The sequence below is a fragment of the Triplophysa rosa genome, linkage group LG10 (assembly GCF_024868665.1).
Source record: "Triplophysa rosa linkage group LG10, Trosa_1v2, whole genome shotgun sequence".
Classification (NCBI taxonomy): Eukaryota; Metazoa; Chordata; class Actinopteri; order Cypriniformes; family Nemacheilidae; genus Triplophysa; species Triplophysa rosa.
Genome location: NC_079899.1, coordinates 17,265,131 through 17,290,307, shown reverse-complemented (window position 1 = coordinate 17,290,307; position 25,177 = coordinate 17,265,131). Strand labels below are relative to the sequence as shown.

Genomic DNA, 25,177 nt, shown 5'->3' with positions numbered 1-25,177 from the left:
AAAATTACAGCCCTTTCTCCTTCTGCTCCTCATCTCCTTCCATTGCTCCCATATTCTTTCCCTCATATAAATGAGATGCCATCTGTTGCCATCACAACTGATGGACATTTTTTCTATGTGATGTCACTAAACACAAAACATTGGTCCTTCTTATCTTTTAGCAAGTGTGTGAAAAGAAATGATAGGGTTAACTGATTTGACATAGGAGATTTCTGGAATGCTTGAAAACCACAGAATGTTTGTAAACCCCGGATCCAACAGCTCATAGGATATTGATGCAGAAGCATCTCCCACATATGGTGATATTCATTAAATAATGATGGAAATTAATCAGATCAACAACCTTGAAGTTGGAATATGTTCTAGTGTTTTTCATATTTACAAGATACAACGGTTTTTTTTTTTGTCAAAATATCCACAGTCATTTCTTTAAAAGATCCTATTTAATCACATAACAACAACTATAACAAGAAACATTAACACATCTATTTCTGGTCCTAATAATTTCCGAATACATCTAAAGTTAAGAATAGATGTGAGAACAGCCAGTCTGCTCACCAAAATCACAATTGGACTCGTATGAAATAAGGAGCATCAGAGCTAAACCCCTCCCATAGCGGAATCTGATTGGCTGATGCAACGTCTGACAGTCGGACCTAGTCAGTTTGCTGGACTGTAATGAAGTGAGTTATTCTCCGGCGGTGGCATCTTCACTATGTAGGCTGACGTTTGAACTGATGGGAAGTAGATAGCTCTCTTATTTCTAGTTCGACATTTTACATTCAGACCCTTCAACTTTCAGCTCAACTCAACATGTAACTGGTACCCAGACTCACCCGACAGACTGACTGCACGGCTCATTTGGTGCTGTTTCAACTGTTACCAGCATGATTCCGCCAGCCAACATGCCCCTGGAGGAACCGATAGGGAAGGAGAACGAACGGGAGGAGCGTGAGCCTCAGTCCCCGACATCCATCAGCCAGCAGGAGTCAAAGGTTTGAGACGCGCACCTCATAAAGCAAACGTTCACAGCGCGCCGATGGAGAGTCTGTTTATAGTTCGTGATTTCAGCGTGCTTTCACTTTAACTGTGCTGTATACATTATGGTATTTTTCGATTCTTTGAGATAGCTGGACAGTGACATTTTTAGTTCAGGTAATGTATTGTAAACAAGGATATGGGTGAGCGCGCGCTGTCCCGTCAGAGTACACGCGCATCTGTTGCGTTACCAACAACACCGCGCGCATTTCTTAATCCGAAACATTATCCCACATGCAGGAAATATTAGTTTATCTAACTTTACATCAGTAAATAAGTTTAATTTACAACAATGCCAAACGTATGTATGGACTCATGGGAGTCCAGTAGGGCTGTGTATTGGCAAGCGCCTCCGGATACGATACATATCACGATATATGGGTCACGGTACAATATATTGCTATGTAGTTAGATACGATACACATTTGCGATATATTGCAATACTTTAAATAGAAAATGTAAAAAGTAGAGCTAGAAATACAACATGCTGTGCACCACCGGGGTTTTCTGTAAGGATAAGTGTAAAAACATCCCTTACCTCTGCAGAGTGGCCATGATGTGCGATGCATGGACCTTTAGATCAGAGGTTTGGGTTCTCAAACTGTGGATTTGCGCCCCTCAAGTGGGTAGCACAGGGGAATAAGGTGGCTCACTTGGCTGTTGTGGTGCATTACAGTTAAAACAATGAGCATGGGCAGTATAAAACCTCTGGTTCATCCGTGCTGTAAATGTGCTGGTGTCACATCCGTGAAAGCACAATAAATGTCATTGTTACTTTTCTTAATAAACTTTTTGTCTAATGCACTGCAGTAGCCAAGTGACTTCAAACAGCATTATTTTATATAACTCATTACTCTATGACTTATTTTGAAAACCAAAGCACACCCACACATCAGCTCTGAGAGCTCAAAGCGTTCTTATATTTTTCGCCACGCTCACTTCCACTTACTTTTGGCCGTATGTATATGACATGATTTAAAAAAATATATAGATAGTAGAGGTATCACTATCGATACGCACAGCCCTAGAGTCCAGTACGTTAAAGGGATACTTCACCCAAAAATGAGAGTCAATGGGTGTTGAGATCTGTTTGGTTATAAGCATTCTTCCAAATATCTTTCTCTGGGTTCATCACAAATAAATTTATACACATTTGGAGCAACTCTAAGGTGAGTAAATGATGACAGAATTTTCATTTTTGGGTGAAGTATCACTTTAACTCAGCAAAAAGATAATGTGAGGTTTTGTTGATTCATTTGACTAGTTTCAGTACATTCCTGTTGTTTGTGTAGATGTACATGAGTGAGGATGTGATTGTGTCAGATTGTAGTGGGTGGGTGTTTCATCACCAACGTTGGCGCAGAGTTTGAGCTCATCTGCTTTTCTGGGTCATCTCTGGCCCTGAGTTCGGCAAAATGTTGGATGGGTCATTGTGCTTTTGAAAGGCAATGCCAGTACTTTTTTGCATATTTATTTGTTCTTTAATCATAATGTATTTATTTGGGACTAACCGCTTTTTATTTATTAGAGATTAAGTGCTATAAAACAGCAGTGTTTTATTTATGCAGTTGGCAGATGATTTTATCCAAAGCGCTTAGCATTCAATACGTTATTGCTATGTGTGTTCCCTGGTATCGAACACATGACATTTGCGCTGCTAATGCAATGCCAAGGAAGTTTGTTTTTCAAAAACAAATTGTATTTAGTGTCCACTCGCTGGCATTTTAGAGGTAAAAATTATCTTGAATAATTGGTGTTACTATGAAGTGTTACTCTGAGCAGTCATACTTCGATGATTTTGAATTTTTTTATTCAACACTGGATTTTGAACCAAAGGTTTTTCAATCAAAGTTTTAAAAAAAGTTCATTTTTACCCGCTTTGTAGAAGATATTTATACCATCAATTATCAGAAAGGGATTTACACCAATGAGTGTACTCATTAATTGTTAATAGTGATGAGAGATTCTAATGTAAATGAAAAAAAGTTCATAAAAACATTTCATCTCTAATGCTGATTGCATTTTGCACATTTCCAAGATGTAAAAGGTTCTTATTGAGATTGAGAGCATCCTTTTGCATGGGTTGCATGCCTTGTTTGAAACCTAATTATAAAAGTAATAATAAAATAATTCTTTTTCAATTCTTGAAGATTTAATCAACTTTTATTTGCAAATCCATCAAGCATCTCTGAGTTAAATCTGTGAACTAGATTTTTATTGTACTAATAAAACCGACTTTAGTAAGAACTTTTGAATCCAAAGTCTTTTTTTTGTGTCTGACTCAGTTTTGTTCAATATTGTGTACTAAGATAAAAATGTGACACAATAAAAGAAGGTCCAATAAAATGTGTCCCTCAGTCTCTAAATAGCGTGAGTAACTAAACAGACTTCCACCTTAATCGCTTCCATCTCTCAGTTTGTCCTTCAGGGTAGAGCAGGACTCACATTTGGTGCTGACAGTAGGAGAATTGGTATAATAGATGTTGAAGATTTGTAATTTTTTGGCAGAAATGGCCTTGATTTAAACCATTAGCCTCAGTCTCCTGTTCTATTCCTAACAGTCGTGTTTCAGGCCATATTTACCCCATCAAACAGTTTTACAGCATGGAACTTAAATCTAGCTTCTGACAATCGTTTTTCAGCACTTTTTATTGATTATTTTGTTTCCCCTGTCTAAATTATATATCGCTGCTTCCTTCTAAAACCTTGTATCTCCATATTTCGTGACTTTTATTTTCTGCCATAAACCATTATTTTTAGTCACCCTTTGCGCTTGTCACTGGGTTTTGCAAATATCTAACCAATAAAAAGTGTTAACAAGTGCTTGTCAACTTTGTAATCATTTAAAAAAACAGTGTTTTTTTTCATTTCCTGAAATACAGCAAATGTGGACATCCGAGGTTTTGGAAGGACAGCAACAATATTTTATTTTATATCTGCCAGAATTTTATTTTATATCTAGAACATGCGATTTATTTGTTGTGATTCACACAGATTTCTAGAGGAAAAGCAAGGTAAGTTGGCAGTGAATTATGAGCTCTGACGGACAGAAGCAGTGAGGGAGGGTCAAATCGATCGGTCGCTCTTTGCAGGGCATCACACGCCAATAGGTCATCATACACTGGAATGCATTCGGATTCCAGCTAAACACAGTTGACTGATTCTCTAATCTGATTGGTCGAAACATAATGGGAGCGGTTCAAACTGTCACATGGTGACACATCACAGTCTGGCACACACACAGACATACGTATAAATAAACACACACACATGGACTCATTTTAGATTTGTGTCACACAACTGCAGGTTTACAGAAAGTAAAGGTAAGAGTTTTCTGTTAGCATTTTTAATCTCTCAGATTTGTACAGAGTTCTACACCAAGTAGTGCAGGTTGGTGTGGCATAAAAGACATTTTTAGTAGGCAAAGATGATCCTGGTGGGTGTTGTCAGCTAATTTAGAGGGCTGTCAGTGTATGACTGATATCAGGGGTAATGTGCAGTGCGCAAAGAGGTTATGTACCAAGAGAAATGACAGCCCATCTCTCTCCCCTCCCCTCCCCTCTTTCCTCCTCTTCATCTCTCTCTTTCTCTCTCTCTCTCTCTCTCTCTCTCTCATTTTTATTAAGTGTTTTGATGATCAGTGTGTTAACATGACCACAGTAATGTGTGATTTTAACCTGTTAATTGTGTTGATTGTACATTTGCATATGATGAAGATTCTTATAATCATCTGGGGCTTGTTTCTGTGAGCGTTAATGTAAACAGAAATTCTGTGAATGCCCTTATTTTGACTCCTGCCAAGCATCACATATCACTGCACACGCAGAGCTGAGTGTTTTAGGGGTTGTTTTTAGGCATGTGGGGTTAAGAATTTTTGTCTGAATCAGATGCTATTTGGTACAGCAGGGTCCACAAGTCTGAGACCATTAATGAAAATTCTTCGGTTTTGTAGTTTCTGATGTATTACACATGTTTTAAAATAGCAATCTTTGATGATGTATGTTATCTTCTGTGCTTTAATGAAAGATAGGAAATCTGAGTTTCTGTACAAAGTTTATATGTTTTACATCACAAATTTAAATAGTGGTTAAGATTTACCTAATCTTAAAACTTTCAGTTTACTTCCAGGTTCTCCTACTTTTGAACCCCACTTTACATTTCTGTTTTACCATGTTTCTTTCAGCTGCAGAGACTAAAGCGCTCGCTCTCCTTCAAGACCAAGAGTCTCCGCAGCAAAAGCGCTGACAATTTTTTCCAGCGGCCCATCGAGGATGTGAAGTTTCAAACGGAACTGCTCTCTGATGTCAGCAGCAGCACGGGTCACCTGAGCACCATCGGGGTGTCTGTCTCCACTCCCACAGCCATGTCCTTACCCCCGCCACCCCCTCCGCTTCCCCCCGTCATCCCGGGAAACCTGCCCATCACGATCTGTTCTCCGTCCCGGGCCCCGCGTCAGATGGACCCCAACGCGCACACCTTTCTGGAGCACATCTTTAAGAAACCTCACTTTTGTGACATGTGCAACCACATGATTGTAGGTAAGAGGACATATTTTCTGATATTGATGTGATTAGCAAAATACCAAAATTATCAAAGGTGTGTTTGTTTAGACCCGGGCCCCGACGTCTGGGGGCCCTAAGCAAACCTTTGCGGGGGCCCTTGTCAGTTATGTTTATAAATTTAGATAAACATAACTGTAAACTATAAGAAATAAAAATAATAAATCAATTAACACACTTAAATAAAAACTAAAAACGACAAAAAACATTAAACTGACAGTTAGAACAGTTGAAAATTAAATTCACATTTTGATTCACATGTAAATATTTTTTTACCCAAAGTAAGGCGTGGCTCTGGAACCATCTAGCTGTCAAAAAAACTTTAACTAATCAAATGAGTGATTAACAAGAATAAAACATGATAAATTTAGTTTACTCAAGAAAGCTATATGAAAATCAATAATTCTCTAAATGTGATGACACAAAAATTACATATCATCATGGGCAAACGAAATACAGTGTACTGCAGTGGTGACACCCACATGGACACGGTACAGCTGGTTTTGTGACTAAGTCATTCCTTTAAATGCTATTGAAGTTAGAAACGTGTATATTAATGTGTAGCCTTTGTAACTTTGGAGACGGTCCCTAAATTCAGACTATCGAACGTCCAACGTCAAACCAACTTCATGCCAGTGGATAAATACTGGATTTATAAATCTGTACTTGCATAATTTGGCAAAACTAAATAATTAATAAGCTCTTTTGCTTCGCGTTTTTGGTGTATTTTTCAGCAACAGACGGATAGCTCCGTTTTATAACCATGGTCATATAACGTGCGCCATCACATCACGCGCATGTCATCACCTGCCGCGCACTACACGATGTCCGAGACCGAGTATGTTAAAGTAATTAAATAAATCAAGTATTAAAAATACATTTCCAAATAATTCCTGTAAAGTTGAATCTGCAAGTTATAAAAATAGCGTATAGTGTTTTTGATTCGGTACTCAAGGGGGCCCCCTGGTGGTGCCGAGGCCCTGCGTAGTCTGCTTATAGAGGATCGGCTCTGGACGGCAGTGAGTATTTTGATCTCTTAACATAATAATTATAGATGAGAAAGCATAAAAGCATTGTCTGGAATATTATATTGCCCATCTGTTCTTCAGCCACCACATGTTAAGAGGATGTTATGCTACGGAGGATGAAAACAACAACACACAATGGTTTAACTATTTAGAGAACAGTGAATAATGTCAATCTCATACAAAATAAATGATGTTTTTCGTCCCAAATTTACATTTGTCTAGGAAACATTTGATGAATGTGTTGGTCCCCCAAATTTTCTTCAGGAAGAATCGAACCAGATAAAGTTTTATGTAAATTAAGAATTTATTCTTTAATTTGACAGTTAAATTGTTTGAAGGTATAGACCTAGCGTGTATTTTCTGTAGAGGTGTCCGTGGATTGCAGTATTGTTATGAATGTTACAGTATGTCTGAGAAGAGATAGTGGTGCAGCTTTTAAAGGGGTAGTTCACCCAAAAATGAAAATTCTGTCATCATTCACTCACCCTCTTGTCATTTCAAAGCTGTATGACTTTCTTCTGGAGAACACAAAATAACATATTTTGAAGAATGTCATAACGGAACAATGGTGGGTGTCCGTAAAATAGAAGTCAATGGGTACCGCTGTTGTTCGTTTATCAGCATTCTTCAAAATATCTTCTTTTGTGCTCTGCAGAAGAAAGAAAGTCATACAGGTTTGAAATGACAATGAGTGTGAGTTTATGATGACAGAATTTTCTTTTTTTTGGTTTCATTTTAATTTGTGTGTACAGTATGTGATTTCTCTTAACAACCTTGTATTTACCAACAGACCAATATATTAACATATATAACATTAATCCTGTGCATTTTTTTCTATTACACAAATACACAAGCTGCATAAATGAGGGATTTTTTAGACACAATATCTGAATTGTATTTAGCCTCAAAGCTTCTAGGTGTTATAAAAAATGTGTAAAGGTGCTAGAATGGTTTCTTGTGTTTTTGTTTGGATTAGTATGGTTATCTAGTGTGTGCAAATAGAGTTTGGGGGCGTATGTGAGAGATTGTGTGTTTGCCTTGTCTCAGACTGGCATATGGATCTGTCAGGCCCCATCACCTCTTTACCTCACTAACACACTCCCTCAGAAGAACACACTAATGAGGGCAGGCCTCCAGATAAAGCCCTGGCCCATCCTCATGCAGGGAACATCAGGTTGCCAAATTACGCAAGAATGAAGATGATTTGTTGGGTCATTATCCTACAGCATTGTAATGAGTGCAATGCAGGAAGGTGAATTTTATGAGATCCCACCAGCTGTCTGAGAGTAAAATGTGTGGAGGGTGCAGTTCTTCTGCGTGTGCCTCTCCGATCCCAATTTCCTGAGCCATTACTAAATAACAAACTGTGAGATTTCCGCACACGGATTGGATATCGGGACACCTGTGCTTGACCCAAATCTCCACAGTAGATCAGATATCAGGACACCTGTGTTCGAGCCAAATCTCTACAGGTAGATTAAATATGAGCACGAGTGTAATTGACCCAAATCTCTGCAATTAGATCAGGTATCAGGAGATCGGGACACCAGCCTCAGCTGGGTTTTCAGGATCACATGCCTTTATTTTCCACATTTGTCTGCATACTGACCCTCAGCTGTGTTAAATGAGTTATTTGAGACCGAGCTCAAGAGAGATCTGACCTGTTGCTGGTTGCTTTGTGGAGTTTAAAGTTTTCACTCCTGTGGGATTCTGTTGTAGCTACAGAGTAGCAGCAGTCATAACAGATCTGGATTAAAAGTAAACTAAATTTATTCTGGACCAATATTAAACAAAGTTAACCCCCGTTGAACAATAGGAAATGTTTTAATAGACAGATCCTGATTCCATTGCATAGATGATGTCTCTTAGCTATTAAAGCTATGTGTAATTTTTTGGAGGATCTATTGACAGTAGGGCTGTTACGATTATGAAATTTGATTGACGATTAATTGTCTAATAAATCATTGCAATTATGACGATTAATTGTCTGTTTTAGGGCTTTGGCGATTATGATGATTAATTGTCTGTTTTTGAGTTTTGACATTTAATTCTCATACATTTTTGATTCAGCGATTGAAACGACCATATTGTTATGAATACAAGACTATGTTTTTTTCTTGGAAATACATCCAAGATGAAAAATTGGGTCATCATATATTTAAGGTTTAGGCTTTTACCTGTCAATAATACAACCACCAAATACTTGTAAATTAAGTAAATTGATCAGGAGTGAATTGAAGCCACCTTTAAAATACTATCAGTCATAGAAAAGCTTCTAGTCTGTTTTTTTCTCACTTGCAAGACTACAATAAAATTTTACTTGTGTGTTAATGAAATGTTGGTAGACTGGTTTTCACACTGAGATTTGCTTAAATAATATTAAATTGTACTGCAGGTAATTTGTATATGTTTTCATTTTTTTTTTAAAGTGATTGTGTTGTGGTGGTACATTTTACAAGTATTACAATGCTTTAGTAACAATATATACACTAAAATATGCAATATGCCGATACACTGCAGCTGCCCCTAGTGTCTTCTAAAGAGATGTGCAATAATTGCGATGATCTGAAACCATCGCGATGAGGTCAAACAATCGCGATGAGACATAATCGTGACAGCCCTAATTGACAGAAATGCAATACAATATACATAACTATGTCTTCAGAGGTGTATAAAGACCTTCCATAATGAAGCGTTATGTTTTTATTACCTTAGAATAAGCTATTTCTATCTACATACACCATAGGTCCCCTTGCCTGGAATTTATGGAAGCATATTGGTAGCTATTTTCAATTTGAAATGCAATACGCAAAATGGCAATGCAGTATGTAAAATGACAATGGAATTGTGTATGTAAATATACATTTTAAATAACATATGTGCAACATTAAGTGCAAAATGAAAATAAAAATTATATTATATCAATTACATTTGTCAGTTCTTACACTAGTTTTAATATGTTATTTAAATTGATGTTTTTAACACTCTTTAAGTTGCAAAATTAAAATGAAAATGCATTCCCTGGATTGATTATATATGTTTAAGATAGTAGTAAGATAGATAGTCAAGCAAAACTGTAGCAAAATGAAAATTCAAATGTTATTTTCCCTAAATGCATCAACATTAACTGGTCGAATATTTGGGATTGCATTTTCATTTACACACAGCGCGTTGGGTGTTGCAAAATTCAATGTGGACTTGAAAATGCATTTCGAGCTGGCCACGCCCCCTCTCCGATACAGCGTCATTGCGTGAAGGCGGAGCCAGCATCGCAGATCTCCACTTTGGCAATGTTTATGTATATTTGTGCATAATCTCTCCCCTTACACTGCCTCCAGCAGTACAGTACAGACAGGTGTTTTTTCACGTTGTACAAATGCAGTGTAACTTGATAACTGAAGTTACTGAAGAGTGGTCTCACAAAACGACAATTTCTGAACGATTGTGTGAAGATATTGTGACAAAAAAATCAAAATAGTGAATGTGTTCATGATGAAAACGCGTATGAGAAAGTCAACTTATAGTGATTATGAGACATTTAACAGGCGAGTTCACCGCTTGATAAGGCAGAGAATTCTCTACAAGATGTTCTAGCAATGTAGCTACTAGTTCTATCGTCCACAGACACGTAATAATCTTAAAAAACACGTAAGTAATTTTTGTCTTTGTGCTCCAATTTGTGTGCATGTGATTTAATGTTTTTATCAGCTCTGCAGCCGCACATTCATGCGTTAAAAATATCCATTTAAATAACATATTAAAACTAGTGTAGGAACTGACAAATGTAATTGATAGAATTGAATTTTTATTTTCATTTTTCACTTAAAGTTGCACATATGTTATTTAAAATGTATATTTAAATACACAATTCCATTGTCATTTTACATACTGCATTGCCATTTTGCGTATTGCATTTCAAATTGAAAATAGCTACCAATATGCTTCCATAGGAATTCGCCATGTTTTGTCTAAACAGTATAGCCTTAAATGGACAAACTGCTCTACAGAGCGCATTTCATAAATATGTTATCTCCTTTGGCAAAGAAGCAAAAACGTGACAACAATCCTGTGTCAGCCACCGTAGTGCTTCGAAAGGGAGGGGGGAGTGAGCCATTGGTTGTGATTTCGCAACCTCACTGCTAGATGCCGCTAAATTTCATACACTGGACCTTTAAGTGATCATTGATATTATTCAGAAAGAGAATTGTTTCCTGTATTAGTCATTTTTGATATCAAGCCCATTGTGAAGCATCAGTCAGCAATTTAGAAAGCAGCGTCTGTATCGCAAAGCAAGACATTTTACATGCTGATGTTCCCTCATGTTTGGCTGTAGCTGAGGCGTCTATTTCTAAAGACATAAAAATTGGCTGTTTCGCTAAGTATAAAAAGAGGCTTAGCATATTGGAATATGGTTGGCTTGCTATGTGGGTGTATTCATATCCCATTGGACGACTGATGCCATTAACACATTGAAATTAAATCCACATCATCTCATGGACCTTTAGAAGATTGTACAGGACGCCGTTCCCGTGTTCCCGTGTTCCTTTAAAGAGAAGGTGTCAAACACACGGCCTGTGGGCTGAGTACAGCCCGTGTAGGAGTCCAGTACGTGCTGTGGGATGGTATGGGGAAATAATGTTTTAAATTATGATAGTAAAAATTTGCAAGCATTTACTAAAATTGTTTATAATACTCCACATCTCTCATAATATTCTTGTTAGTTATATCCAGAGAGATCACCGTTTTTGCTCATGGATGTCAAAACAACTGAACCCTTTTTTAAATACACATTTTAAATGATGAATTCACACATATATGTGCACAGAGGTTTGACACATTTGAAAAGATATTCGGTCCAGGTGAAATTTGGTGCAACCTAAAATTAGTTTCTTATAAAAAAAAACATTGGTAATTGACAACTATATGAACTGAACTATGTGTCAATTTAGTATTTTGTAATAAATTGAATTGATTGATTACAGGAAATTTAGATTTCTTTTTAGAAGTGTGCACCTGTCACTATGAGAAAAAAACTCAACACTAAACAGTTAAACACATTAAAGATGCATTAATGATTTTTTAGAGGTTGAAGTGAGCATTATAGGAATGCATGAGAGAGTCTGGACCGAGCACGTGATTTTTGATTAATCGATGGATAGCTGGAAGCAGCTTGTTGTAGCAGAAAGGGGCAAAATTATTCCCACAACAGTGACTGGGTGTTTTTCCCTATTAATCATCTGATGGTTTATTAAAAAACAATATTTTCATTTATCATATTAGGTTTTTGTGCCAATCAATATGTTAAAAAATGGTCTCATTATATTTTTTCCCTCATAATTATCACCTCTAGTATTTAGTTACACATTGGATTATTGACAAAACCTTTTCTTTTACATCAGGTGCTACGAAGGGTGAATCACAAAAGTTCTTGTTATTTTGTCTATTCTATATTGAAGGCGCACTCATTAGTTTTTTATGTTGTTCTGGGCACAAGGCATCTTATATTGACACATTGCGGTGTGGATGCAACATCACACACAAGCAAAAGTTTCAAGTAATCTTTGTCACTGTAGAGATGCGCTAGACTGAAAAGGCAAATTAGCAAATTTGACATGATTAATGTAATGTGTTGTATGTAAAAGTGTAAACTTCATGTAAAATAGAACTCTCTTTATGTTTTTTATTTAGCTGCTAATCTCATGTGAGTGTACACAATTGTAAACATTAATTGTGTAAAACTTGTCAAGTAAAAAAATTACTCCATCTACGTATAAGACACATGGTGTTTGCAACCTCTGTAATGCTCTTTTTCCATTATATTTTCTTTACAGTCTGTTTTGGGTACAGTATTACAAACTAGAGTGAATTTATATTTATGCATGCAATATTTGTAATGCTAGAGGGATTCTTTCCTGTAATTTTTAGCTTGCCAAGGGGGAGCAGGCAAGGTGTTTGGTAAGTCTGTTTAATGATGAATTGATTCCTCTAGAAACAGAAGCAAAATAGATAATCCCACTCACCCACCCCACCCACCCACCTTCGCCCTGCTGCTGCTCTCATTATTACCTGTCCAGCACTCTCAGAAAAATGTACGTGGTGAAGTAGCGTCTCATGGGGTTATTATTGATAGGTGATGTCCTCTTAATAAATTGCTGTCAGTTCTGCTCCTCTGTCTTGGGAGGCAGTTGTGAAGGTGACTTTATTAAACAGTAATTATGGTAATTAGTATTTATTCCCTGTTTATGCCACACAGACAGTCATTTAATTTCTGAAAGCAATTGGGTCTAATTAATTCTCATTTACCCGCAGATTACTCACAAATGCATCAGTGAGTGTGACAGGAAGAAGCTGTTTGTCTTGTGTAAAAGATTACAGTTAATAACACATTCTTCCTGTAAGCACTTGGAAACCTGCAAATATGATTTATACTTAAATATACAACCTAAATCAACATGTTTTGATCTGTGGATCTTGGAGATAAAGAAACTAGCCTGAGTTAGCAAAGTGGGAGGAGTCAGTGTGGGGTAGATTAAAGTGGGAGGTGCTAAATTCAGGTTAAAGCATTCATTTTATGCAAGAATGCTCTTTCTTTGTCAATACAGTTATTAATTTGTTTACATTTTTATGCAGTTTGATTGAGAAATTTTTATAAAAATTATTTTAGGAGCATATCAATATTTCTGCCCTTAAAGGAACATAAATGTTTCAAATATTACAAAAAAATATTTAATAAATATCTGAAGAGCAAGCACACACATGTATAACCTTCCTCTCCTAGACTCAGTACAGAGGACTATGAAACAAGAAAAATGTCGAAAGCTTAGTGGTGCATAGTAAACTTTAATTTATATATAGAAATGACACGTTACATATTGATTTCAATATGTAGGATTTAGATCAAACACTTGCGTGGCACATTTAGTACTGGCCTCCCTTTTTCCAAGTCATTCTATAATGCAGTTGAATCAATAAAACTATGAATGTGCTGAGCAGCAGGTGTAGTGATATCAGGTGTTACAACTGAGAAAACAGAAGAACAGAATTCAAGTGATGCTTTCTTAGACAGTCTATGTCATCCATCCTTTAACTGTATGCTTTGCTTTTGTTTGTCTTCAACTGTTTCTGTTTCAGCTAAGCATTAACATCCGCATATGCCTGTTTCCAGCAGTACTAATAATGCTAATGAGGTTCTGCAGGTGTTTCTGGCAACTGTGAAGACATAATTGGCTGATCCACTCATAATGGTTCATCTCTAGACAAAAGAAACTGTTTACTTGCCTGGACAAATGTGGCACTGAATTTTAGCTTCCCTTTTTTAATGAGATGACCAACAACCGGAACACTTGCAGAATGGCACCCCGTAATATTCAAACCCTCATTAAAACTTTGACAACTATCCAGCACAGATCTTTGTGGAGTTGACTCGAGTGCACATACTGTAAAACACATGACACTGCTTCTTAGAAACAACTAGAATGAATACAAACTACTGTCCTTGATCAAAATATTCCTCACAAAATTGTCAGACATTTCTCTGATGTCTTTTTACTGATATCTTGCTGTTGTTTTGCAGTATAACACTGTGCAAAGAGCATTTGCTGTATGTTCATTAAGTCTCCTCATTTTTTAACTGGATATAAATGTGAATATGACCTCAGGCCCCAACGCTAAACTGGGTCTCCGATGCAAGGCCTGCAAGATGGGCATCCACCACAAGTGCCTGGATAGAGTTGGACAGCAGAAATGCATGGGGAAACTGGTAAGATTTTGTTACAATCTCTGTAAATATTCGTTTTTGTATATCGCTGTTTGTTTTTAGTGATATTTTTAAATTGCTATTGTTGGAAACTCAGTGATGGCAAATATTTGTTTACACTATAAAGTGGATTAGTAAAAAAGATACTGTTTAAAAATCTAACGCTTTCAAGTTGCAGATCTACCAAATTCCTAATATCACTCTACAAGTGAAGCTGTGGGTTTGTGCTGTGTGCGTTAGAATATGTTACTCTTGATTGTGTGATTTCTGTCGATTTGAAGGTGTGATTCATCAGTCTGTCTTTCTCTTCTGTGGATTAAGGTGTGAGTATGAATGCTAATGATTCTCTAGCGTGCACATGAGTAAGTGTGTGAGAGAGAGACACATAGGAAGGATGCATTTCTGATTTCCGAACACCTTAGTGCATACTCGGGGGAGGTACAAGTCACGTCTCTTCTGGGATATGCACACAAAAACTTCTTGGCCACTATAAACTACCATAGTAGGAAATTTTGCTTTATAAATTTCTTTGTTCTGGTGAACACAAAAGAAGGTATTTTGAAAAATGTAGGAAAGCAAACATTTTCCAACTGTTAAATGTGTATATTTTGACCCAACCCTGTGAATTTTGTGTATCGTCACTGTGTCACGAATCACAGTGGAAGAAAGAACCCAAATGCAGGCAGGCAGTGAAGGGGTTAATGAAACAAGACTTTAATAACAAAAACACAAACAAAACACCCTCGATGGGGAAAACAGAACTGAGAGCTGAATACAAAACAAAAGACTTCCCACGAGGGGGCAAAACGAAAACAAGAACAGTAAAAACTAAACTAAAGGACACGACCAAACGTCTTAACTCAACACACGACAAGGGTAGAACACAACACTCACAGAACACGGGCACGGCTAGGGACAGGACACTCTACAAGCAAAGGACAGGACACTCTACAAGCAAGGGACAGGCCATCCAGATACGTAACATTGTACAATACATGAGCACAAGACAAAGAAACATGAGGGCATTTAAAGGTAAGACAAACGAAGGATAACGAGCAAGGGCAGGTGGGAAACATTAGACACGGAAGGAAAGCAATACATGAAATGAGAGGGGCGGGGCCAATGACAAGACACTGGAGAGAACGCATATTATTGTCAAAAGGACAATAATATGTTTCTCTCCACACATAACCAAAGGCTTTGTCATGACTCTGCCACAGGACCAAGAAAAACATGACTAAGTGAGGCAGAGCCATGACACGCTGTCCTTCTAAAACCTTTTATGTCCAAATTCACTGTTTTTCATCAAATGAAAAAACACTGTGCTTTTTAAATCATTAAAGACAATGTTGTCAAAGTTGACAAGCACTTTTTAATGCTTTTTTATTGGTTATATATTTGAAAAATCCTGACAAACATAAAGGGTGATAAATAATAATGATTTATGGCAAAAAATACAAATCAGAAGATATGATGATACGAGGTTTCAAAAGGACAGCAGCTGTATATACTGTTCATCTAAATTTAACAACTTATCGGTACCAGCAAAACTGGTAAAATTATATTGTGTACATATCAGCAGTATTATATGAGCTGTCATGCCATCTGGAAGACATAATGGGCTATTAAAAAAACATATTGATCGCCCAGTGCCAGACAGCTGTAAGCGTCCATGTTAAAATGCATGACAACATTTGTTGAATTCACTCATTTCAGTTCATATAGCCCTGATAAAACAATATATTTTGAGGTCGCGACACCATTTGAAAGGTTTTTTATTATTAGATAAATGAGAGCTTTTGATACTAGAACTCCAGGATGAGATCATCAACAGGAAATGGAAAATGTAATGTTTGTCCTTTGCCTTCAGATTGTTTAGTGGGTTGGAACAACGAGTCTCCCGGTGATGTAGTGGGCTCTCACAAATGGAAAATGTAGCTGTGGGGGGTCAGGATTAAAAAAAGACAACAATTCCCCACAGGATTTGTCTCTAGTTCCACTTTTGCTTATAAGTGGACAGGGTGCTATTTTTAAACACTGTTTATTTCTGTTGGCCTGGCGGATCAGTGAGAACCTTTGAGCTACAAGTGCTTTTCAAAAGTGTAGTTTTACTACCAGCACAACATGAGCTGAGTCCAGACTGTTAGTCAAACGTAACAACTTCCATTATGTGCAAGTAAACATTGCATGGCAGAGCTGTTGTTCTTTTGGGTGATTAAATAAACAAACCTTTTCGTGTGAGTCATTTCAGTGTTTCACCGGCATCGTTCGCGTTTGTTAAATGCAATTATTAGCATTCACTTCATCCCATGATGCACTTGGAGAAATGTGACGTACGAACACGAGAGAGCTTCTCTCCGGGTTTGAGTGGTGCTTATGTTGGTCTCCAACCTCAGTAGTGGCTAATGAAGAATCCTTCAAAGCAGATTTGTGATGTAGATTGCATAGATACCCTGTATTAGTAACTCAACACAGCATATACAAATAAGGGCATACTTTCTGAAAGCTGAGCATGCATGCTTCAGCATTCTGATTTGAATACTGAAAGTGTTTATTTTTTAACTGTCTGCATGTATTGAAATTGTCTGGTTGCATGAACGGTGTGTAGTAATACTACGCATCTCACTCAATCCTCTGTTTTATTGCAGCCCAAAGGTTTTCGGAGATATTCAAGCTCTCCTCTGCTAATACAGGAACAGTTTGGCTGCATCCGAGAGGTTATGCCCATTGGTGAGTTTTTTGACATGAGCACATTGTCATAGCATCAGCTGTTTTATTTTGTAGTATTTTGACAGGTCTTTTGTTGTATTCTAGCTTGTGGCAGTAAAGTTGACCCAGTTTACGAGACACTAAGATTTGGAACCTCTCTGGCACAGAAGACCAAGCGGACCAGTGGATCAGAATCACCACAGAGAAACTCTGTAAGACACGCAGATCAATCCTTTTGATACCTTTTTGACTAACTCAATTATTACAATGAATGTTTGTTCTATCTAGTGCAATAAATCAGTGGTTCGGGTGGGTTCTTAAAAATGGGTCTTATTATTAATAACAATTATCTTGCTTATCACAATATGTTATAACGGTCTTCTTGGTTTAATTTAATTTAGTTTCTACTTTTTTCATCAATAATTTAATTTTAAGTAGTCAAAACAGTGCAATGAAATTCAGGTTTGAAATTTTTTACAGTGTATTTTAAAGCAGGATTTGTGGAAATTTGAATAGGTCTTTACAACTGATTGTGCAATAATGTTTTAAGCACCCCATGTGCAGTTACTACAGTTGTAAAAGAACCAGCTCATCTGAAGGGACCCAGATATGATGTTTTACGGCTTGAAACAAACACAGGCACATGCTCATACACACGCCCTGAAAGGAAGTGATGGTCAATGTTAGATAATGCCTCTCTAAAGCAAATATAACCAAAAAAGGGAGAGAATGAGATCAAAGAGAAGGAGTAGACACAAAATGACAGGATGACGCTCCTTTATACTGAATTACTTAGCTTTGATAAAGTGAAAATACAAGTGAATAAGAAAGATTAAAGTATCACTATTTGCTACAAATACATATTTAAATATAGATTTAGGGTCTGTACTGTAGATTGACTAACAGGGGATTGTTTGATTCTCAGGAATATGTATTAATAAAATGTATATAACTTATACGTTTCTGCCAAATGTTGTACTCAAATTGCAACGTAATAGAATAGATGTTTGTTATTCTTTTGTTCAGACCAGTGATGTTGCTCAGGTACAGGTAGAGAAGGCCGCCCACAGCAGTCGAGCTCAACTTACCAGGAAACCCAGCGATAATGGTGAGATTTCTCAGGGTCTTTAAATCGTGCACTTTTATTATTAAAGAAATGATAGTGTATTTTACTGTCAAAGATTCCTACTAAAATCCTAATGAACCTATACAACCAGTGTAAATCTGTTGATCTATCTCATTACCCTCCCTTTAAATCCCAAACCGCATACACATGATCAGAGACATTGTTCATACTCATCAGCACTTTTGTCCTTTGCTAACATGAAACACGGCTGTTTGGACAGACTGTTATATGGTATCAAAGAGATGAATTGCTTTGATCAAGGCTGCGTCCAGTTCATCTCCCACAGCTTCAGTGAATTCATTAACCCATGACTGTGTGCTGGGATATTTATTCTCTGGTGACAAATAAGTGCCAGCATGACCGAGAAATGGTGGTATTTTGGGCTAATCAGTCCACCTCCCTGAACAATGACCCACTACACCACCTTTAATCATTTAAGCTCATGTAATGATCAAAAAACAAGCAAGATTTGTTCTGTCATGACTCTTACATCTAACATCAGATTTGGAAATGAATGTTTATGTTTTTTTAGTTTTTACACCTTTGGAGAATGGAACAGAACCTTTTCATGTTGCTGAGATGAAATCAGAAGACTCCCCTGTAAGTATCTGCAAAAGGTTGTTCGTCTTTTCTTTATTAAATCTCAGGTTTATGAAGTCTCTGGTTTGTAGGGGAGACCAGAGCACACTTTTTACTCCAGTGAATATTTTTGAGGTCAGTAGGCAAGTCTGTTTCTGTACAGTCACAAACCTTGATGTTTCGGCTATAAAAAGGCGGTTAAAAATATTCACTGTTATTGTGCAAGAAAAACAAATGCAGTTTATGTAACAATGGGGTGTGTTGTCACAGTGTGCTTTAAATGTTATAGGGCCTTTGACAGGCTTTGGATAGAATGTACATGGAAAAAATTAAGAGACATTCCAAATTTTCATTTAATCAGCATTTCTAGATGTATTGCGGCCATTCCAGTCCAGTGTCTGTTGAATTTCAACAATGTCAAACCTCAGGAGTGACAAAGTCATCCAACAGCAATGTGAAAGAGACACAAGAAAACTGTGATAAAATCGAGGCTCATCTCCATCTTAAAGTAACATTTTTGAACTTTTCCTAAATACATTAGGAAATATTAGAAATATTACTGTTGTTTTTCTTAAAAGTGAATATGAACTTGTTTTCTTTGAAGTATTTGAGATCTGAAAAAATACATAGCAATTTGACCTGTTTCTCCAGTTTTCATTTTTTGCTAATAAATGCAAATAGACACAATATTTTTATTTGAAATTTGGGAGAAATATTGATAGTAGTTCACAGAATGAAACAAATTTGATCACACACACACACACACACACACACACACACACGCACACACACATGTCTGGTTTACTATCTCCGTGGGGACAGTCCATAGGCGTAATGTTTTTTATACTGTACAAACTGTATATTCTATCCCCTATCCCTATTCCTAAAGATCATAGAACACTTTTTGCATTTTTAGATTTTTTAAAAATATTGTTCTGTACAATTTATAAGCTTTTTTGACCAAAGGGACCTCAATTTTGGTCCCCACGGTGACACGAGTCCCCATGTGTTGGTGTGCATTCAGGTTTAGGTCCCCACCGGGATATAAAAACATGAACACACACACACACACACATGTATGTTTTATTATCTCCGTGGGGACAGTCCATAGGCGTAATGAGTTGTATACTGTACAAACTGTATATTTTATCCCCTAACCCAACCCCTAAACCTAAAGATCATAAAAAACTTTTTGCATTATTAGATTTTCAAAAATTATCGTTCTGTACAATTTATAAGCTTTTTTGCTAATGAGGACCTCAATTTTGGTCCCCACAGTGACACGAGTCCCCATGTGTTGGTGTGCATTCAGGTTTAGGTCCCCACTAACATATAAAAACCAAGTCCACACACACACACACACAAGTAAATTTTAAAATGAAAAAACATGATTTTTACATGGTCCTAATTTTTTCCATGGCTGTGTTATGCTACACAATAAATATATTTACACAAAACTATAAAAGATAACATACAAAAATAATCTAACCAAGTGGGTGTGGCTTGATTGTGCTTGTTTACGCTATTACAAAATGTTTTTCTCTCCTGAACCAACATATAAAACTACTGCTTCCTATAATAGCTTCCCACATTTAACTCAACCATTGAGTTACAACTGCCTGTGACAACTTGTCCCAGGTCAACTTTTTGTTACTTTTTGCAGTGCTGGAGACAGAAATCAGGATATTTCAGGGCAGAGCAAAATGCATTGTATAATGAAGCTTAGTCACAATTTTAATACAATTCTGTGTGATCTTGAGATGAGGCAGTGAGCTGTACTTCCTTCACTCATGGGTCTGCATCAGGATTTAATCACATCAGAAATATTATGAGGCCAGTTTGTGCATGCTGTACACTGCTGGGTTCCGCAAACTCGTGATTTCCCAAGAGCAAGGCACAGAGTGTAACTGTAAAGCATAGTTTTCTTCTACAACAAAGCACAACTTGACTGTACAAAAATCACATTTTGACAACTTACCACATACAGAGTGACAGTATGTTCCAGTACAAGCTGTGGGAGCGTTTAATGAAATGTATCGTTTTGTTTTCCATCATCAGTCATGACCCTGAGAAATTCACTGGAGTAAAACGTGCAACAGTTAGCTCCAGTCTCTCTGACACACTTTTTCGGAATCATTTATGATCTGAGATTTGGTTTGAGTTGTAAATATCCTCTTCTTGTTTACGTTCCTGTATGTTTAAACTGTAGTCAAACAGAGATTTAAAGAGGGACCTTCTGCAGCTCAATACTTATGTGGCTTTGTTCAGATTTACCCCGCAAGACAGCCAAGACCTGGAAATGAGGCGAGTATCCCTGCAGCTAAACACACACCTACACATTTACAGATCAAACAAACATATTCCTAATCTGGAATATTACCAATGTTACTAAAAATGTTTGGGTGATCTCAGAGTCAGATAAACAATTCAACTCATATTTATTTCTGCAGTACCTGTCAATTTTAGGGCTCTGTACTAATTTTCATAATTTTCTATTGTTGCAAAGCATATTTACTGCAAATACATGAGTGCAGATAGTAGTCACAAATGTAAAAATAGTAAATTAGAAAACAAATAGAATACATGGTATTATTGAATACATGCTATAATTATTTTATTGTACAGATGTATCTAATATTGTAATAAGTTTCTAGATAGAAAGATGGCTAAACTGATAAAAAAACTACTATCCGTTCTATAGTAGATACAAGCTATAAAAGCCTGTTTTCTATATGATATTTTATTTTCATTTGTTGTATCAACAGCAGATGCTATATTGAACTCAGTAGGACGTGTAACAGACTCCTGTATCCTCCCCACACATACACACAACACATACATGCACACAGCAGTGCTAAGTTATTCAGTGGCAACATTTGTATTTTCACACCTGTATCACATGATCATTTCTTGCATCTCGTCCTGCCCCGCCCACTTCTACCATCCCTTACAGGATATGCAATAAGTTGTCATGGGGACGCTGTTGGGTGTGAGTGGATAACTTCCTGTGGTACTGACCAGCTCAGGGTTTCTTTATATGCAGAATACACGCTACGTGTTTATTTACTTCGACAACAGCATGCAGACCTGAATTTTGATGAAAATGTAGATTGGTTGCATGTTTTGCTAGACTGTTATATTATGTTCTGTTGAAATGTGTCAAACAGTCAAGATTAATACATTCTTTTGGTAGAGGTCAATATTACTAGCTTAAAGGTCCAGTGAATGACATTTAGTGTCATCTAGTGGTGAGGTTGCGAATTGCAACCAACGGCTCACTCCACCCCTCCCTTTCGAAGCACTATGGTGGCTGACACAGTACTAAGATGTCGTCATGTTTTTCGCTTCTTTGTCGAAGGAGATAGCGTATATACAAAACACGCTCTGAAGAGCAGTTTGTCCATTTAGGGCTACTGTAGAAACAACATGGCAAATTCCATGCAAGGGGACCCGTGGTGTATGTAGATAGAAATAGTTCATTCTAAGGTAAGAAAAACATAACGCTTCATTATGTAAGATCTTTATATATCTCTGAAGACATACTGTAGTAATGTACATTATATTATATTGCATTTCTGTCAATAGATCCTCCCAAAAAATTACACACTGGTCCTTTAAATATTTAGCAAACAAACACAGCTTGTACTGGAGATAAACATATGTAGATATTTTTCTACGCCAGTCATATTCTTCAAAAATCTGTGGAGGTTTCTGCCTAATTCTGCGGGTGCCCTGCCAGCCTCCCGTAAGACACACCTGCTTTCCTTCACTTCCATAAACCTACACGAACATATAAACTAATGCATTTGCCAGAGGTTAAACAGTTTGTTCAGCGTACCTTCAGTCTGACCGCTGTGCTGTTGCCCCTCACATGCTCAAGCACAGTAAACTGATGAAATTCTTCCAATCCTTTGAGTCTGCATTCGCACTTCTTTCTTTTCTCACATCTGAAATGTAATTTCCTAAGATTCAATTTTGATTCTGAATCTCACCAGGAAGCCCGGGCTGCAAATGACTATTGCTTCAAAACCGTTTTCATGTGCAGTCTTATTTTGGGCTCATGTATTGAGGTTATCACAACATACCAGTATTTCCTATCATCACAGACTTCAATACTAAATTATTTTTTACTATTGAAAAAGAATGTGATGTCCTAATCTGTCTGAATGTGTTTAAATGTGCTTGCAGACCTGGGGATCGAATAATCGTGGCTGATGATTCTAATGACGATTGGTGGAAGGTAAAACATTACAGATTCCTATGATATTAGAAAAGATCCTGAACAGGCACCAGAGATAAAACTTTATTACATAAAACTTTATTTATACAATGATGCTCACAAAAAAACATTACAATGCTCAAAAATAAAAACAAAATCTACACATACACTGCTGAATGTCACACAATTTAGAATAAATATGTGCATACGAATGGATTTTGGTGATTTTGGTACAGGCTCAAATGTGAAACAAGTAGTTATCGCTCTAAATAAACTATCATTTAAAATCAGTTTTTTTAAGTTTAAATGTCTGTTCTTCTATATCCTAACATTTCTAGGGTGTGATCGACGACAGAATAGGTTTTTTCCCAGTGTCATATACACAACAGGTGAAGGCGGGCGACAGGGTGTTCAGATGTAACCGAACCTTTATTGGCTGTAAGGAGCAAGGGCAGATTACCCTAAAGGAGGGGCAAGTGAGTACATTTAAAGCCTTGATGTTGATAGACATCATTACGTTTCCCACCACCAAACAGACACATTTGTATCATCACAAAACACAATTTATATTTTCAGATTTGTGTCAGCAGTGAGGATGAAAGCAACGGCTTCATCAGTGTAGCCAGTGGGAAGAAGAGAGGATTCGTACCCTGTGATGTCCTGGAGAATAAATGAAGTGTAGTTGAAGCCTGATGCGGAAGTAGATAAAAAGGTTATGGAAAACAAAGGAACTTTCCAAGGTCATGGCTCGAGCACTGCCTCTGTGACTGTTGGGGTTCAGGAGAAACATGTACCAAGAGGATTCGTGGATTTGTCTAGTGTAACCACACACACACACGCTCAGGTGGGATCAGAACGCTCATGTTCTAACCCTTTTTCCTTCAAAGGAAACTGACAAAAGAAGGAATTGTGTGTGTTTGTCATGAACCGTGTGTCTTTTGGTTATTTTTCTTCGTTTGAGAGAATTTTTGCTTACTGTATTTCATTTATTGAAGGTTAGTCTAGACTAGAGGGTCATGTACTGCAGCAGTTTTCATTACAAACTGTTTACTGTATCAAAACTCTTTTTTTTTTGCTAAAGTAACATATGTAACTCTTTAAAGTCTGATTACGTGTCTTTTTTGATCTAATGTATGTTAGGTGTTGTTTTCAATAAATGTGCAGAAGGTTTTTTGGTAACTATTTTGCTGCTGTCAGCGACACTTGAGAATTAGATTCATTAAACCTGTATTTGCAGAGTACGGTGCTGTGATGAAAAGAAGTACACGAGAGCAATGAACAGATCTCAGCTGTGTCAAGATTCTGAGTGTTTTCAGATGTTACATTATGCCACAAAGGCTTTTAATTCAAAGCAGGAGCAGTAGGAAAAGACATGCTTTCTTTTGCTGGAGCTTTGATTAAGCAATGTCATCAAACAAAACATGCCAAGCTATAGGAAAGACCTATATATTTAATGATCTTAAATTGTCACCGCTGTCTTGATTTGAATTTATGATATGTCCTGTCATGTTATAATTAAGTTAACCAAACATTATCTTATATTATTTTAGGGATGCAAAATCATTTTGATGTTTGCATTATTAATATTAATAAGTAATTGAAGCACACTGAAGAAACGTTCTGTTGCAGCATATACTGTATGTATGGCAGATAATTATGTGATATATAGACCATTTTGCAAGATGTAAACTGGTCCGGAAGCACGTTTAGTTTTCATTTTTAACACTACACAAACATTAGAATACAATACAACAAGCAGAGCACTTAGAACTGAATCTTAATTGAATGATATATGTGAATAAAAAAAAACTACAAACAAGAGGTGCTTCTGGACCAGGGTTGTTTATGTCTTGCAAAATAGTGTATGCTGCACTAGTAAGGCATGTCTGGAAGAAGATTTTGTCTGTCTTTACAGTAAAGATTCTAATTGAATGTTTTTTTATTTGGGTCTAGTCATGAAAGTATAGGCATCATGTTTGGTCTGTTTAAATGATGCATAATCTTAATAGAATGTCTTATAGAGCCATACATTTACTCTTTACAGTAAATTTATATTTATATTATTTTAACTTGAGATAAATGAAGTTGTCTAATTTTTACAGCATCAGTAATGCTATTACAGTGAAGATATTTTATGTACAGAATTAAAGTTTATTTATTGAT

General features: G+C 36.9%; 1 protein-coding gene across 2 annotated transcripts; it reads left to right on the top strand.

Moving 5' to 3' along the window:
• Positions 1-701: 701 nt before the first annotated feature.
• On the top strand, positions 702-25,177 carry stac (SH3 and cysteine rich domain). 2 transcript variants are annotated; one of them, XM_057344492.1, is made up of 12 exons: positions 702-995; positions 5,222-5,576; positions 12,551-12,580; positions 14,284-14,384; positions 17,030-17,111; positions 17,196-17,302; positions 18,117-18,198; positions 18,749-18,816; positions 21,005-21,099; positions 22,984-23,035; positions 23,353-23,490; positions 23,591-25,176. In XM_057344492.1, exons 1-12 carry the CDS (start codon positions 888-890, stop codon positions 23,687-23,689), a joined length of 1,317 nt encoding a protein of 438 aa, XP_057200475.1. In that variant the 5' UTR covers positions 702-887; the 3' UTR covers positions 23,690-25,176. The 2 variants fall into 2 exon arrangements, with proteins under 2 accessions (XP_057200475.1, XP_057200476.1); XM_057344493.1 differs by lacking the exon at positions 12,551-12,580 and having other exon boundaries at positions 23,591-25,177.

Coding starts and splice junctions, on each gene's coding strand:
- stac (XM_057344492.1), top strand. CDS start 888: ATGATTCCGCCAGCCAACATGCCCCTGGAGGAACCGATAGGGAAGGAG. Junction 5,577..12,550: donor GTGCAACCACATGATTGTAG/GTAAGAGGACAT, acceptor TGTAATTTTTAG/CTTGCCAAGGGGGAGCAGGC. Junction 18,199..18,748: donor CAGGAAACCCAGCGATAATG/GTGAGATTTCTC, acceptor ATGTTTTTTTAG/TTTTTACACCTTTGGAGAAT.